Source organism: Tupaia chinensis, unplaced genomic scaffold, assembly GCF_000334495.1.
Source record: "Tupaia chinensis unplaced genomic scaffold, TupChi_1.0 Scaffold000257_1, whole genome shotgun sequence".
NCBI classification, from domain to species: Eukaryota; Metazoa; Chordata; class Mammalia; order Scandentia; family Tupaiidae; genus Tupaia; species Tupaia belangeri.
In genome coordinates, this window is record NW_006159737.1 from 1,674,482 (window position 1) to 1,690,680 (window position 16,199).

Consider the following 16,199-nt stretch of genomic DNA (forward strand, 5'->3'; position numbering starts at 1 on the left):
ACAATTTTTCAATCCATTCATCTGTTTGTGGACATTTGGGTTGGTTCTATGTCTTAGCAATTGTGAATAATGCTGCAATGAAAATAGTTGCGCAAACGCTTTTCCGACTGAGTGCTCTCTTGTCCTTGAGGTAGATAATTGCTGGATCATATGGTAGTTCTATTTGAAGGTCTTTGAGGGACCTTTGTATCATTCTCCACAGTGGCTGGACCGATTTATATTCCCACCAACAATGTAGGAGTGTTCCCCTTTCACCACATCCCCTCCAGCACTTATCATTATTTGTTTTTTAATCTTAGCCATTCTGACTGAGGTTAGGTGGTGTCTCATTGTGGTTTTGATCTGCATCTCCCTGAGGTGCATATCATGTTGGGTAAAGTCTCTTCACAATCTAAATGATGTATAGTGATTTAATGTGTGAATAACAATAATAATAATAAAGAATCTGAGTACTGCTCTTGTCTTAAGCAGCTTGAAGTGATCTTTGAAAATCGTTCGCTATTCACTTAATCTGGAGAAGTCCACAGAGTTATCCAAATCAATAGATTCAAATCTTCATGTTCATTTTAAGAACACCCATCAATCTGCCTTGCCATCAAAGGTTTGCATATTCGGAAAGCCGCCAAGTATCTGAAAGATGTCATTTTAGATAAGTAGTGTGTGCCATTCTGTCATTAGAATGGTGGAGTTGGTAGATGTACCCAGGCCAAATAGTGGAGCTGGACACTACAAGGTCAGTGGCTCAAAAAGAGTGCTCTGTTTTTGCTGCATATGTTTAAAAATGCAGAGAGTAAAGCTGAACTTAAGGGGTTAGATGTAGATTCTCTGGTTCTTGAGCATATTCATGTGAACAAGGCACCCAATATGTTCCATGATACTTACAGAGCTCATGGGTAGATTAACCCATACATGAGCTCCCCTTTCCACTTTGAGAGATGATCCTCACTGAAAAGGAGCAAATTGTTCCTAAACCAAAAGGGGAGATTGCACAGAAGAAAAAGATATCCCAGAAGGAAACTGAAAAAACAAAAACTTATGGACAGGAATAAAGTCAGCATAAAACAAATGTAGATAAAAGAAGAAAGAAAGAAAGAAAGAAAGAGAATCTGAGTACTTTAACAAGTGATCCTCCCTCTATCAACAAATTGGATTTTAATTTACAAGCAAGGCTGAACTTAATCGCATGAATAAGCTTTCTTAGATATTGCTACATTGCAATTGTGTTTATCAATATGATAAGTATTTCAAGGAACTGGTTCTAATGTGTGTCATATTCATTGGAGGAATTCCAAAAGCCACAGCACTTGCAGGTCAGCTAGGTGCAACTAATTCTACCAGACTGGTATTTAAGAGGTAGCATGACACTATGAAAGCAGAAACATTAGATATATAAAAAGGAAGATTATGTATAAACAGGTAAATTGGAGATCAAATTTATTATTAAGATAATTCAAGCCAACATATGTCTATGAAGTTTTGTCTTATGTTTTGTGTTGCAGTTTTGAGCTATTTGAGGTGCAGTAAACCTACAGATTAGTTACTCGGAACTAGCAATGAAGTAGTTAATGATACTAGGTTTTATTGCCTAAACTGTCTTAATCAACCAATGATTTTTCAAATCTGTCATTTTTCTCTTTCATCCATGTAGCTACTGAAGTATACAACTTTCTTGCCGCATTAATAAGAAATTTCTTGACTTAAGATTTTCTAATGGATTAATTTTTTTTTGTTTTGGAGAGGTTTTTGCTATAGGGCATGTGCGTTCGCCAGACAGACAGAGAGAGACAGAGAGATAGAAAGCGAGAAATCACCCCCGAGGGGGGATGGCCACACCGCAATCCCTTCTCCTCCATTCTCTCAGGATTCTGGGCACACACACACACACACACACACACACACACACACACATGCCCCATGAGTTTAAGCCACCGGGTCCGGGATTTGAACCACAGTCGACTACGTGGGAATCCAGCGACATAGCATTACACTAACTGTTGGTCCCTAATGGATTAAATGTTTTAAGATCTATCTTTTTCACACTGTTTTGGTACTTACTTCCTTTCTGGCAAGGTAAAAACTGTCTACCTATATGTATGTATATGTGTAAGAGGTATTCAAAAATTTATGAAAAAAATTTATGGAAAATGCACATTATGAAATAACTATACATGAGTATCAAACTTTTTTTTTTGCACCAAAATACATTTTTACTTTATTCTCATTTCTCCATGAACTTTTCACCAGGTGTATGTATTTATCCTCTTCCCCAAAAATATCTCTCAGGATTCTGGGCACACACACACACACACACACACACACACACACACATGCCCGGCATGAGTTTAAGCCACCGGGTCCGGGATTTGAACCACAGTCGACTACGTGGGAATCCAGCGACATAGCATTACACTAACTGTTGGTCCCTAATGGATTAAATGTTTTAAGATCTATCTTTTTCACACTGTTTTGGTACTTACTTCCTTTCTGGCAAGGTAAAAACTGTCTACCTATATGTATGTATATGTGTAAGAGGTATTCAAAAATTTATGAAAAAAATTTATGGAAAATGCACATTATGAAATAACTATACATGAGTATCAAACTTTTTTTTTGCACCAAAATACATTTTTACTTTATTCTCATTTCTCCATGAACTTTTCACCAGGTGTATGTATTTATCCTCTTCCCCAAAAATATCTTCTTTTCTGAAGTACCTATTAGCCATCATCCCTGGTATTTGCAAAGAAAATTTAAAAGCTATTTTTATGACCAAATATAATCCACTTTCTGAATCCTTTTAAGTGTTGAATGTTTTCTAAAATCTGCAACACTTATTCTAAATCACAGTTCTTTAGTACTGTGCATCATAATAGGTATAGTAACTATAAAGAATGAAAAGCTTACTGATTCAAGATTGTGCAGAAATAAAGTCTTCAAATAAATGCACTTCCACTCTGTGTGTATAAACATTTATGTGTATAAAGTTTGCTTCAATTTTTCACAGGCCATCAGTTACAAAAAATTACTAAAGTTATGACTCTCAAAAAGCCACATTTCTATGGCTTATCTGCAGTTAGTTTACTAACCTGCTTTGTGGAATACATTTTAATGCTATTGTAAATTAAATATTAGGTTATAATAATCCAACGTACTACAAAAACTGCTTTTCAAAGAAACTCTGCACATAGAAGAAAAACGAAGCGAGCCTTGAGTAATCATTAAAGTGAGAAACATTTTTAAATATAAACTTAAATTTAGGTTAGCTAAAATTTAATTTATAACTCTCAATTACAATTTTTTTAGGTTGCTTTACAAAAGTAAGCTCACATTTTAAAAGAAACTGTATTGGAAAAGTAATTTAGGCTAAAAAAAGAAATTGGAGAATTCAAAAAAACTTAGTTTTTTTTCTAACTCATCTAGAAAAATATATCCTAAAAACAATTCTAAACATTTTCAAATAGAGCAGAAAGCACATTTACCTTTGTTTTTGTTTGCTGCTGGTCCCTTAGTCACCTGATGTATAGGGTTGAGTGGCAAAGGATGCCCTGTGGCAGTTTAGAGAAACATATTATTACGGGGGCGACTCAGAGCTCCAAGTTAAACTGGAAGCTTGCATTACATCTCTTTATAACTGAAATCAGACTCTCTTAAAAGTATCTTGGTGTTGCATGACCATTGCTTTCTGAAAATATCCAATTTAAGTTCACTGACTTAAGAAGGAAAAAAGAAAACTTTGATTGAGCCTTTAGTTGGAAAATAGGGAAGTAAGAAAAGGTGTATATTTAAAATTTCCAAATTAAAGAGAAAACAGAGTTGAAGTGTTTTGTGAGCTACAACATGCAACCATTATGAAAAAATAGGTCCTAATGTGTTATTCTTGATGATAATGGGATAATTGATTCTTAGTGGGGCATTAAATATTACCCTGAGTAAATACTACATGAATGTACTAGAACTAGTAATTCAAGAGGGTGAGCTAAGAAGACAGAAACAGGGCGGGATCTTCAAAATGTCCATGTAAAATCCATATTATGATAAAAGCTATGCAAAGATTTCAAAAATGTTTACACCAAAATAAACTCCTACTTCAATTTCATTTTTCCACAGACTTTTTTCAACTCCCTTCATATTTATGCACTGTGTCATTCTCAGCTTATGCCATCAGAAAAAAAAAAAAAGACAATAAAAACCTAAAAACAAGAGTCAGTGATGGTCAGTGATGCTAACTGAAAGACTGAAAATAGCTGCAAATGATTGTCAAACATTTTTTTAAAAGTGAAAACAAACAAAAAACACATAGAAATTTGCTCTAGGGTTATGAGGTTATTTCTTCCATTGGAAAGAGAAACTCTAAGATCCAAAAATAGAAGTGGATAGAGGATAAATTATCAGAGCAATCGATTAAAATATTGCTTCGAATACAGCACAATCACTCAACATATTCAATTTCCCACAACAGGTAGAATGGCAAGCAACAAAGACATATGAGCCCAGGACACGTAAATACAGAGTCAGCTTTTCCTATACAGGGTTCAAAGTTTGTACATTTGACCAAATACAAGAGCAGAGCTAAAATAAACAGCTGGGTCTCCCCAGTGAGCATGGAAGAGATAAAAAAGGGAAGGCTGCTCAGGACCAGCAGTTGACATAATGGCTATGTTGCTGGACTCCTATGTAGTCGACTGCTATTGGAGTCCCAGACCGGTGGCTTAATTTCACACCGTGCGCATATGCATGTGTGTGTGTGCCCAAGATCCCAAGAGGAGAATGGAGGAGAAGGGATTGCTGCGTGGCCATCCCCTGGGGGGCGGAGAGGGTGATTTCTCACTTTCTGTTTCTGTCTTTCTGGCGAGGGCACGTGCCCTATAGCAAAAACCTCTCCAAAAAAAAAAAAAAAAAAGTGGGGAGAGGCTGCTCAGCCAGGAGGGAATTAGAATCTTCTTCCTTGACAATTTTCTCCTTACATGAATAATTATGAGGATCTCCACCAACAAGCCTGTTTTTTTTTTACTCACATGCTCCAGATGGAGCCTAACTTGTTAACATGCCCTAGCTAGCCCCTTTCAGTCTCCAGTTTGTGCTCACATTAACACAACAATCCTGTTAAGTAAATACATCCAAACAAATACAAAAAGGGAAACCTTTATGATAGGTTTTTTTCAATTTTCAATCATTCTGCCATTTCATAAATGTAAGTGAATGACCAAGGATTATCATACATTTGGTACAGACCAACAGTATGAATAAAAATAAATTAACAAAGGGAATAACTGATCCCAGAAAAAATGGACAGAATAAAGTGTATTATAGAAACAATAACATCGGGGTCAGCAGGTAGTGTAGTGGTTAATGCTGTGGACTACTACATGGCTAACCATGGTTCAATTCCTGGACCTGGTGACGAAAATTACACCGGGCATGTGTGCATGAATGCCCAGAATCCCAGGGGAGAATGATAGAGAAGGGATTGTGATATGGTTAATTCCCTGGGGGTGATTTCTCACTCTCCCTTTCATTATCTCTGTCTGTCTTTCTCTGGTGAACATGCACCTTATGGCAAAAACTTTTTTAAAAAGGAAAGAAATAATAACATCAAATCAATATTCTCAAGCAATTTAAGAAACTGTGACATTTAAAAAGCAAAGTAAGGATATCATGAGAAAGGAACAATCACTTTACACACACGAGAGTTCTTTGAAATTAAAAAGTTTCAAAATAGAGTGGAGACTAAACTAATAATCTAAAAGAAGGGTGAGCAAATCTATAACACAAAGCAAAAAGGCAAAGACTTAGAATAAATGACAAAAAAATAATCAAGTACAGACATAGAAGATCCAAGATCTAACTAATAGTAAGTTCATAACTGAACTGAGAAGACAGAGGAAAGGAAGCCATTTGAAAAACAGAAGAAAATCTGGCCCCATAGCACAGGGGTTAAGCACTGTGGGTGGAAAGTTGGATCTCATATGGCTCACCAGAGTTGGAATCCCAGCCCTGGTGGCCTGAAAAACATACACACATAAGCATGCTGCCCCAAATCCTGATGGGATGAAGGAATGGAGAAAAAGAGATTGCAGCTTGACCACATTCCAGTGGGAAGTATTCTCACTCTCTCTCTCTCTCTCTCTCTCTCACACACACACACACACACACACACACATTCACAAACACAAGCAATAAAATAATAATAAATAATTAAACAGAAAAAAAATTAAGGAAGATTTGTGAAGAATGTCTTCATGTAAAGATAAACATGATCTAAATTTACTAATGACCAAAAAATATACTGTTCTGAGATGTATTCCTTCTGATTTAAAATTAAAGTGGGGACTGGTGGTATAGAACAATTAAAGACTAGAAAAAATAAGAATCTGACCAAAAAGTTTGTGCCTAAACACAGGATGCTGTGACTTTTGAACAATTCACAAGAGACAAGAACAGCACTGCACTTGACAATAGATAAAATTGTTACTGGTAAGGTAATTCAGGACAGAGAAAAACTCTGGGTTTCTAACTGGCACAACCTATCATCTCAAAAAATAATGTTTCACTTATTAAAGTGATTTGTAGTATTTATAAAATATTTTACTTACAGCTTATTAATGTCTCTTTTAAAATGATCATACTCATAGGGATGGTTTACATTTTGAATTTTTATTTTAGAAAAACAGAGGTGTGCATATTTTTTTTCAGATTAGACATAGAGATGGCTCTTCATTTTCATGAGACAGTCTTCTAGTATTAGAGTCTGGGGAAAAATTACACAATAGTTAGACTAAATTATATTAAGGACTGAATGCTTTTCAAAATCTGTTTTTATTTTAAGTAGTATCTTTTTATAAATCAAAATTTGGGAAAATTTATTATTAGAAATATGTCACTACTTTTGTTTTTACTTTCTTTTACTTGCTATTAAATTGAGTGAAATAAAATGTAATAATCTTGGGCCAATTGGTGGTGTGATTGTTAAGGCAGTTGGATTCCACATTGTCAACCATGCAGTTTGAGCCCTCGAGCCAGGGGCCTGACAAAACACTCAGGGTGCATGTGCATGTATGCCCAAAATCCCAAAAGGAGGGAGAGATGGAGGAGAAAGGATTGTGGTGTGTAACCATCCCCCAACAAGGGGTGCTTTCTCACTTGCCGTGTCTTTCTCTGGCTCTCTTCGGCTAGCACACATGTCTTCTGGCAATATATACATGCAGACACACACACACAGAGACATACACATATAATCTTATTTTTTTAAAAAAGTGATTATCTGTGGGTAATAGGACTGTGGCATTTCCTTTTTTCTTCCATGCACTTAAGATATATTTTTCCTTTTTGTTTCATCTATGTAGATCCTCTGTAAGCACTGATTATTTTGGAAGCCCTTAAGTTTAAACAATGGCCTGATGTTCATCCTGTCTTTAATGTATTTATTGATTGTCTATGCCTCCCATTCTGTCTTTATCTCATTTCTTCAACTTCAGAATGGTGATAGTATTATTAATATTATCTGCTCTACTGAAATTCATTGAATATCAAAGTCCAAATATAATGATTGCTTAAGAATTTATTATCACTGTAAAGATAAAAGAAACCATTTCTTTTCACTTAGAATGTTTTAGTTTCCACTTTAGTAATTGTGAAAACATTTTGCCCTCGGCAGACCAGCAGTTAGTGTAATGGCTATGTCACTGGACTCCCACGTAGTCGACCCAGGTTCACGTCCCAGACCTGGTGGTCTAAAACTCATGCCAGGCGCATGTGTGTGTGTGCCCAAGATCCCGAGGGGAGAATGGAGGAGAAGGGATTGCGGCGTGACCATCCCCCCTGGGGGGTGATTTCTCACTTTCTGTCTCTCTGTCTCTCTCTGTCTGTCTGGTGAGCGCACGTGCCCTATAGCAAAAAGAAAAAACCTCTCCAAAAAAAAAGAAGAAAAACATTTTGCCCTTGGGTAAAATAATTTTATTACTATAATTGCAGCCTTAATGCAATTTGCCAACAAAATTAAGGAACTTATCAGAATAGCCCATAACTTATTTATCTTAATGTTTTTTCACTGCCTTTTACCTATTACCTCTTCCCCAAATGAATGAAAAAATAGTGAATGAATGGACAAATAAAATGGAAATCTGCTTGTGATTTGTCTATCAAAACTCTTGCATATTCCAGGACAAAGTATATATGAAAGTAAAATATTTAAAAGGTGTCAGACAGACTTTTCTTCCCTTCACTAAGGAGGCAGAGGGAATAGCCTTTGGAGGATTATAATATCTTTTGGGTCTATGAAAGAAAATGATCTGGATTACAACTAGATCAAGTTAAGAGACCAAATAAATTGCCAAGCATTGAGAACTGATGAATGGCTTAGATATCATATACTTTAATAAAGTACAAGTATTGAATAAAGAAATTTCCAAAGTGGGCTATCAGGTGACATAGGGGTTAAGGCACTGGATTCCACATGACCAACTTCATGATTCGAGATCCCAGGCCTAGTGGCTTGAAAAATATACCAGGCATGTATGTATGAGTACCCAAAATCCCAAGAAGAGAATAGAGAAAAGGAGAATCATCCACATGTGGGATGATTTCTCACTTTCCCTTTCTCTCTCTCTCTGGCAAGCACATGTACCCTAAGGCAAAAATCTTTTTTTAAAAATTCTATATAAATTCCATTTTATGAGTCTAATAGCATTTTTTTCTGTTATAGATGACTGCTAAATGGATTTCCAAGAACTCTTGTGATATTTTGAATAAAGTTGAACTCTATAGCATGCAGTATAGATTGTCTATCACCCTATAACTTGGTATCCTAGGGCCATTTGCATTGTTAGAGATTTCCAATCCATGAAGCACAGTTATTTGTTTTTGCATGTCCTATCCTCTGTTTGAAGAATGCTCTTCTTCAGATACATTTGCGATATGTTTTTCCTGTCTTTAGTCATCTCATTAGAAAGGCCTTATATAAAATTTGACTATCTTATTTAAAATTTCCAGTACCTCACTCATACTCCCTAATCTCTTTACCCTGCTTTATTATTGTTCACAGCATTTATCACCACCTGAAGATATATAGATAGATAGAAAGATAGATAGATAGATAGATAGATAGATAGAATTTATGATTGTCCATTTAAGAACTTAAGCTTCCTAAGAACAGGTGTATTTACTTCCTTACCCATATTGTCTAGCATAGAGTAAGCACCCAATAAAGGATTGCTATATCAATTAATGAAATCAATATTTACTGTTTTTATTGTGTTACTTTAAGGTCATACATACCTTAAATGACACTTGCCATTGGAAAAAAAATCAAATTTTCTACTTCTCAGTTTCTCAGGAAATAATTGACATTGTTAGTAGGGTGTTTAAAAAAATCAGCAGAATCATAGATAAGTTCATGCTGAGAATAACAGATAAATTAAAGTTAGAAGTAGGAGCCTTATTTTTTTCTCTCAAGAGCTCTGAAGTTTGATAGTGACAAGATTGTCCATGCCAACCATAATAGCAGTGACACATAAATTCATTCTTCATATCCATAATTGTGTTCAGATTACTGTTTTTAGAGATGATGAAGCTGAAGCTCTTGTCTGAGTTATATTTCTTGCTGCTGTTTCCAGGCATGTGCAGATAGGTGGAGGACTCAGGTATTTTTCGAATACATCTTCCATGATTGTTACATAGCCTTTGACTACAGAGGTTGGCTGCAGATGTCACATTAACAACATAATGACCTAATGGCCCTTGAACAAATTCTTGCACAGATAGGCAGGTCTCCTGCAGGAAAAATAGAAATCCACTTAAAGCACTCTCAAAATGTGAAGTACCTGAACTTTTATATTTGGTAAAGCTAAGGAGGAAGACCATTTTGATCAGGAATTAAGCCTTTATAAGGTCACATGAGTGATGAGACATGCCTTTGATTAGAAAAACTATAACACAAATGATTTCATACGATTTCCATGGGAATGATTCAACATTTTCCTACTAGGGAACATTCCCTTATATAAAGAAATATTTGAAGAAATACTTTACAAAGATAATCATTACTATGTGGTGATTTTTTAAATTCAGACACATTTTATATGTTGACATTATGCCAGATTTTTCTGACACTGCCAAGTCATTCTATCCTCTCTACCTCTGCAGAGACAACAACTCAAGTTGGTAGGAAGTCTTCATTCACATTCATGTAACATTAGAAGATATTTATGTGTGTATATGTGCCTATATATGTATATGTGTGTATATATGTATATATATATGTATATATGTAATTATAAATAGTATATAGTATATTTTGTGGCTTTAAAACCTTTACATAAATGTATATCACACAGGATATATCGTTTTCCTGCAATTTGTTGGTTTTTTTCCTCTTACTTTTATCTACATTTATTTTATGCTGACTTTATTCCCATGCCATAAGTTTTTGTTTCTTCAGTTTCTTCTGGGATATCTTTTTCTTCTGTGCAACTTCCTCTTCTGGTTTAGGAACAATTTGCTCCTTTTCAGTGAGGATCATCTCGATGTGGCAGGGGGAGCTCATGTATGGGTTAATCCGTCCATGAGCTCTGTACGTACGGCGGCACATCTTGGGTGCCTTGTTTACCTGAATATGCTCAAGTGCCAGAGAATCTACATCTAACCCCTTAAGTTCAGCATTACTCTCTGCATTTTTAAGCATGTGCAGCAAAACTTCAGCAGTCTTTTTGGGTCACCGACCTTGTGTCCAGTCCCACTGTTTAGCCTGGGCACATCTACCAGCTCCACCACTGTAACGACAGAATGGCACACACTGATTCTGTAAAGTGACATCCTTCAGATACTTGGTGGCTTTTCGGATATGCACACCCTTGATGGCCTGGGCAGTTTCACGAGAGTTCTTAAAGTGAACACAAAGATTGGAACCTCTTGACTTGCATGACTTTGTGGGTTCTCTGGGTCAAGTGAATAGCGAACCATTTTCAAAGATCACCTCAGACTGTTAATGAGAAGAGCCAATTTGCTTTTTAAACTTAACATTTTTCATATTTTTGAACATTAATACATGTAGCTCTGTTTTTTTAAATTTTATCTGCCATTCTATATCTGTAATATAAACATATTATACTTTACTTATCCATAGGTTGGATTGTGAGAGATAGAATATTAAAGATCATTATTTTTTAAAGATCTTTCTTAAAGCATTATTTTTTAATTTAACTTTATTTATTATTACTATTATATTCCAGTTTGATCAGAGAGAGAGAGAGAGAGGGAAAGTGAGAAAACAAGCCACCAGGTTCAGGACTCAAACCATGGTCTGCCAAGTGGGAGTCCAGCACCTTTAACCACCATGCCACGTGCTAGTCCAAAAGATAATTATTTTTAACCAAATGACTTAGTCAATTGTATTAATATGGAGGGACCAAGGATAGTAAGTATGCCTTCCCACACATCTGCCATTAGGTAGTTCCATTACCTTATCTTCAATCCTGGAATTTAACACTAGGACACATTTTTACCTAATGATGACCACATCGTGCTGCTAAGATAGGCACGCATAACTGAAATAGTGTCTTCAACTCGCCTAAAAGAGCCTGGCTAAAATCTTAATGTATGCCTGCCTTGAGCTATACAAGAAGTGCCCTGAGAAAATTCTATTAGCTTTGTTAGTAATACAAATTGAGTCTTCTAACTATTTCAATTGTTTTAGCAATATTGATACTATAGAGAAGACGGTGGCACAGTAGTAAAGCAATATTTTTCAAGGCTGAACTATATGAAAAGGCCCCAAATTCATGTCCAGAGGCTTTCCTAAGTACACCAGGGACTTGCATGAGCCCATGATCCAGGGCTGGCTGAAGCTTCAGGTGGATTATAATATCAGGACTCTCTTAGAAGTGCTGTCTCTCTCTCTCCTTCTCTCTCATGAAAAAACAAACAAACAAATAAACAAACTTTAAAAAAATTAACACCAATACACAATTAAAAACAAAGTAATTTAAGACAGTGGGAAAGTTTATGAATGAAAGGAGCCCCAGAATTAGGAAATCATCTAGTAAAGATTTGGAAGATTCAAATGGAAAGCCAAAAAGCAAAATGTAACTCTTAATGACAGGAAGTTGAACAAGGTAGTACTTTCAGTAATACCAAGTTCTGAAAACCCTATAAGCAATATCACTAGTTTTAGGCACATTCAATGTAGGGTAGCCTCATACTATATTTAGGGGAAATGCTATCTTTAAACAGGGCAAGACTTTTTGTCTTAAGTGTCTGAGAGGTTTCTAGGAAACATGAAATAAACTAGAAAAAAATAGTAATTGAAGGAAGGAAAGGAAAGAAGAAAGAGAAAGAAGAAGAAAGATGAGAAAGAGAAAGGTTAGGTAGACTGTAATTAAAAGAGCATAGAGATCCTGAGATGGATACGAAATTTGAGCTGTGAAATGTTGCTTTCCTTGACCAAAATTGAAGATTTTCTGTGGAGACTTCCCCCTCCAGATTCATTTCTAGTGGCCTCTACGCACTAAGTGTCTAGACAGGTACAAGTTAACAGGATCCAAACATCTGAATGTGATTAGGGTCATAATATTCCTCTATTCCCACTGAATCTGATGCTCAAAAAGTTAGAACAGAAGAGAGACTGCATATTACTTCCTTTTGCATGCCTCTGAATGCTCAGATTGAACTTCAAGAATTAGAAAGAAAGGCACTATCCATCAGATGACTAGAAATCACTGCAGGGTCACAAAAAATATGGTATAGCAAGAAAATACCTCTCCTTCAGGGAAAAGAATAGCTCCTCTTCATCCTCAGATAGTACAATGAAATTCATAAAAATGTCTGATAAAGAATTTAAAATATTCAAAGTCACAAAGCTAACAGAGATGGAAGAGAGGAGAGACAAGAAACTGTAAAAGAGGAAGGAGAAAGGAGCTGATAAGTTCCAGAAGGTGAGGAAATTCTTGCAAGATCCAAAAGAGGAAATACACACTATAAAAAAGAATCAAATGGACCTGTTAGAAATTATGGCTATAATACAAAAAGTCAAAAATCTCCCTTGAAAGTATTAAAAGCAGACTAGATTATACTGAAAATTGAATCACAGATGTAGAAGATAGAATCACTGGCCTAGAAAAATTCACTATGAAGACTGAGAAAAATTGTCCCCACAAAATGACAATAATGTATGAGAAAAACTAGATACCCACCAAATGTCCAAACATCTGGATAACTGGTATCCCACAAGGCAAAGAGACTCACAAGGGCATTGATAATCAATTCCATTAAATCTTGCAAAAAAACTTTCCAAACCTATAGAGACATTCAGTGATCCAGTCCTAAGAAATACAAAGGATCCCAAATAGAATCAACCCAAGAAATTCTTCTGTAAGATACATTATAGCCAGATTGACCAAAACCACAGACAAAGACAAGATACTAAGTTTGGCAAGAGAGAAAAGTCAAGTTACCTACAAAGAATATCCCATCAGGCTAACAGTGGACCTCTCATCCTCAATGCAAGGGAGGAAAAATTGGGAAAATATATTCAGTGTTAAGGGAAAAACAATTTCAACCAAGAATACTGTACCAGACAAGATTATCCTTCATATGGGAAGAAAAGACAAGAACATTCTCAGATAAACAGAACCTGAAAGAATTTACTAACACCAGACCAGATCTCCAGGAAGTTCTCAAAGGAGTGCTATGGCAGGAAAATTAAATATAGACACACAGAAATAAGAGTTCAAAAACAGAAAATGACCAACTTAATGGTAGGGACAAGTCTGGAGTTGAATATTATATCCCAGAATTTAATCAGGAAGATTGAACCATAACAGAAGATAAATCAAGTACATGAGACTGAACTGGTAAAATGGAGTTCTATGACTTTTGACTAAAACATTGCTGATTTTCTTCTAGGCTTTGTTTTCCAGTTTTAAGGATTTTTGTCCTGTCTTGTGGTGCTGATAGGTTCATGCACCAGCTATTTTAACAGAATCCTAACCTGTTTCCTGGCTTTGCGTCTTAAGCTAAATTCTTTAGTATTTTTTTGATTTATTAAAGCTAAAACTGCTTTTCTTGAAATTAAAAAAATACGTTTAAAAATACCTATTTAATGACTGTAGTAAGCTATATAGCACCAGCTTGGTGCTACCTTATAGTATATTCATTCTACTCAGAGTTTCATGCCTAAAGTCAGACATGTATTCACAGACATGTATATACCAGCTGAACTTGCTAGTGAAAGTAGTTAGATTATTTAAGAAGTTTTGTGAATCATTTATTATTTTGGGGAAAAAGGAATGGAAAAAACTGTGGACATCTGAGATAGTGTCTGAGGTGGGTGGAAATGGCAGAGGGTGAGAAATAGGGATATATATATGATATATATATATGCTTACATATATATATGTGTGTGTGTATGTGTGTGTGTGTGTGTGTGTGTGTAAGCCACTACACAGTATATTCTGATGGGAAATCACATTTTATATGCTGTGATGATGTTCAGGGAATAAATGTAAATTAATTAATTAATTTTTAAAAATGTTTCAGAAGAGAAAAAAAAAGAGCATAGGACACTATCAAATACAATCAAGGTCAATTTGGACATCCCTTCTGTTCCAGCCTTTCTCCTTTTCATTTATTTTCCAGAACATCAGAGAAAGAGAGAGGAAATATTTCAACTGAAACCCCAAATTGAAGACAATGGTTGATGAATAAGAACTTTTGTTACAATTGTCATCTTTAGCCTATTAAATAAATGACTAGAAATTTGCAGTGAGGAAGAAAGAGGCAGATAGAAAGCAAAGCAAGGAAATAGTAGCCTGGCCTCATCCCCAAGTCCTTACCTTCCCCTGACCTATAGATTTATTATGTCTTGAATATTGGATACTTACAATGTGCCTAGGAATGTGCTAGCACTGCACCTAACATTTTAATAAGGATGGAATACTTTCTTGTACTTTTGGACATTACAGCTTACTGAAAGATAAAAAAAGATGAGCCTTGTCTAGAATAAACCATAGAAGAAGGAAAAAAAAGGGAAAAAAAAAACATTTTGATTCTCCTCCTGGTTACTGTCTGGGCACATTCACTTGCACACTTGCAAAATGGCAACCACCCATCTGCACCACATATTTGATACTCAAGTCTCCCTCTCTAGCTCCATCTGTTCAACACCCTGTTTGTACACATGAAAAAATCATAGAGGTGGAAAATGTCCATTCTGTGTTCCAGAACACAGTAACATCTGAGGACATAGTGAAGCAGTTCATCAAGAAAGAGTGGGTATTGCTGACTCATCTCAGTGAAAACAGTACAGAGATCCAATGCTGAAGGACTACAGAAACATGGACTCATGGGGACATAAACTCAGCAGACCCATTCTGACCATCTAGGTCAAGCAAGAATATAACTAAAAGCAGTGGAAAGAATGCATCAAGATTCTTGTTTAGATGGGATAATTCTTTTTACAACCAGATGATCATGACACAGGCAACATATTGGGTTGTCAGAAAAATCATGATATATTTTTACATAGAAAAATAGAAAAAAAATGCATCATGAACTTCCCACCAGCCCAATAGTCTGGAAAAAAGAAAGACCTAATGACAAGAAGGGGTAAATTCATGGAGGCAGACCTATTAAGATCAGCAGATGGCATAATGGTTATATCACTGGACTCCCATGTAGTTAATGGTGGTCCAAGTCCGGAATCCAGTGGCTTTAAACTCACGCAGGGCATGTGTGCATGTGTGCCCAAATGCCTGAGAGGAGAATGGAAGAGAGGAATTGTGGCATGACCATCGCCTCTAGGGGGTGATTTCTCACTTTCTGACTCTCTATTTCTCTCTGTCTGTCTCTCTGGTGAGCACACGTGCCCTATAGCAAAAACCTCTCTAAAAAAAGAGAAAGGATCAAATTTATGAAGGTAGAACTATTGAGTGTAATAAAAATGTTGAAGCCTTAAACATGAGCTATAACATTACTTGGAATAAGTAAATTAATTATTAGAGAGAAATTACATAACAAAATTCATCTTCTAAACATACAAAAGGTGAAAATGCCTGGAGCATGGGCTCTTATGTAGCTGGGCAGAAAAATAAAATAACAAAGAGAAAGCTTATGAATGCCTTGATTGTGGGAAAGCTTTAAGTTCAATGTTATTCCTTAAGAAACATGAGAAAATTCACAGTAGAGAGAAATTTTGAATTTAATCAGTG

General features: G+C 35.8%; 1 protein-coding gene and 2 pseudogenes across 1 annotated transcript in view; 1 reads left to right on the forward strand and 2 right to left on the reverse strand.

The window, feature by feature from the left end:
• The first annotated feature begins 484 nt into the window (after window positions 1–484).
• LOC106734938 (60S ribosomal protein L17 pseudogene) lies at window positions 485–1,041 on the forward strand (annotated as a pseudogene).
• An 8,248-nt stretch (window positions 1,042–9,289) lies between these two features.
• LOC102482361 (hyaluronidase-4-like) overlaps window positions 9,290–16,199 on the reverse strand; it is a 45,078-nt gene continuing 38,168 nt past the window's right edge. The window contains 1 exon segment of the mRNA XM_014588059.2: window positions 9,290–9,768. Within this exon segment, the coding sequence (XP_014443545.1) occupies window positions 9,328–9,768 (441 nt within the window). The 3' untranslated portion in view covers window positions 9,290–9,327.
• On the reverse strand, window positions 10,403–10,956 carry LOC106734939 (60S ribosomal protein L17 pseudogene; annotated as a pseudogene).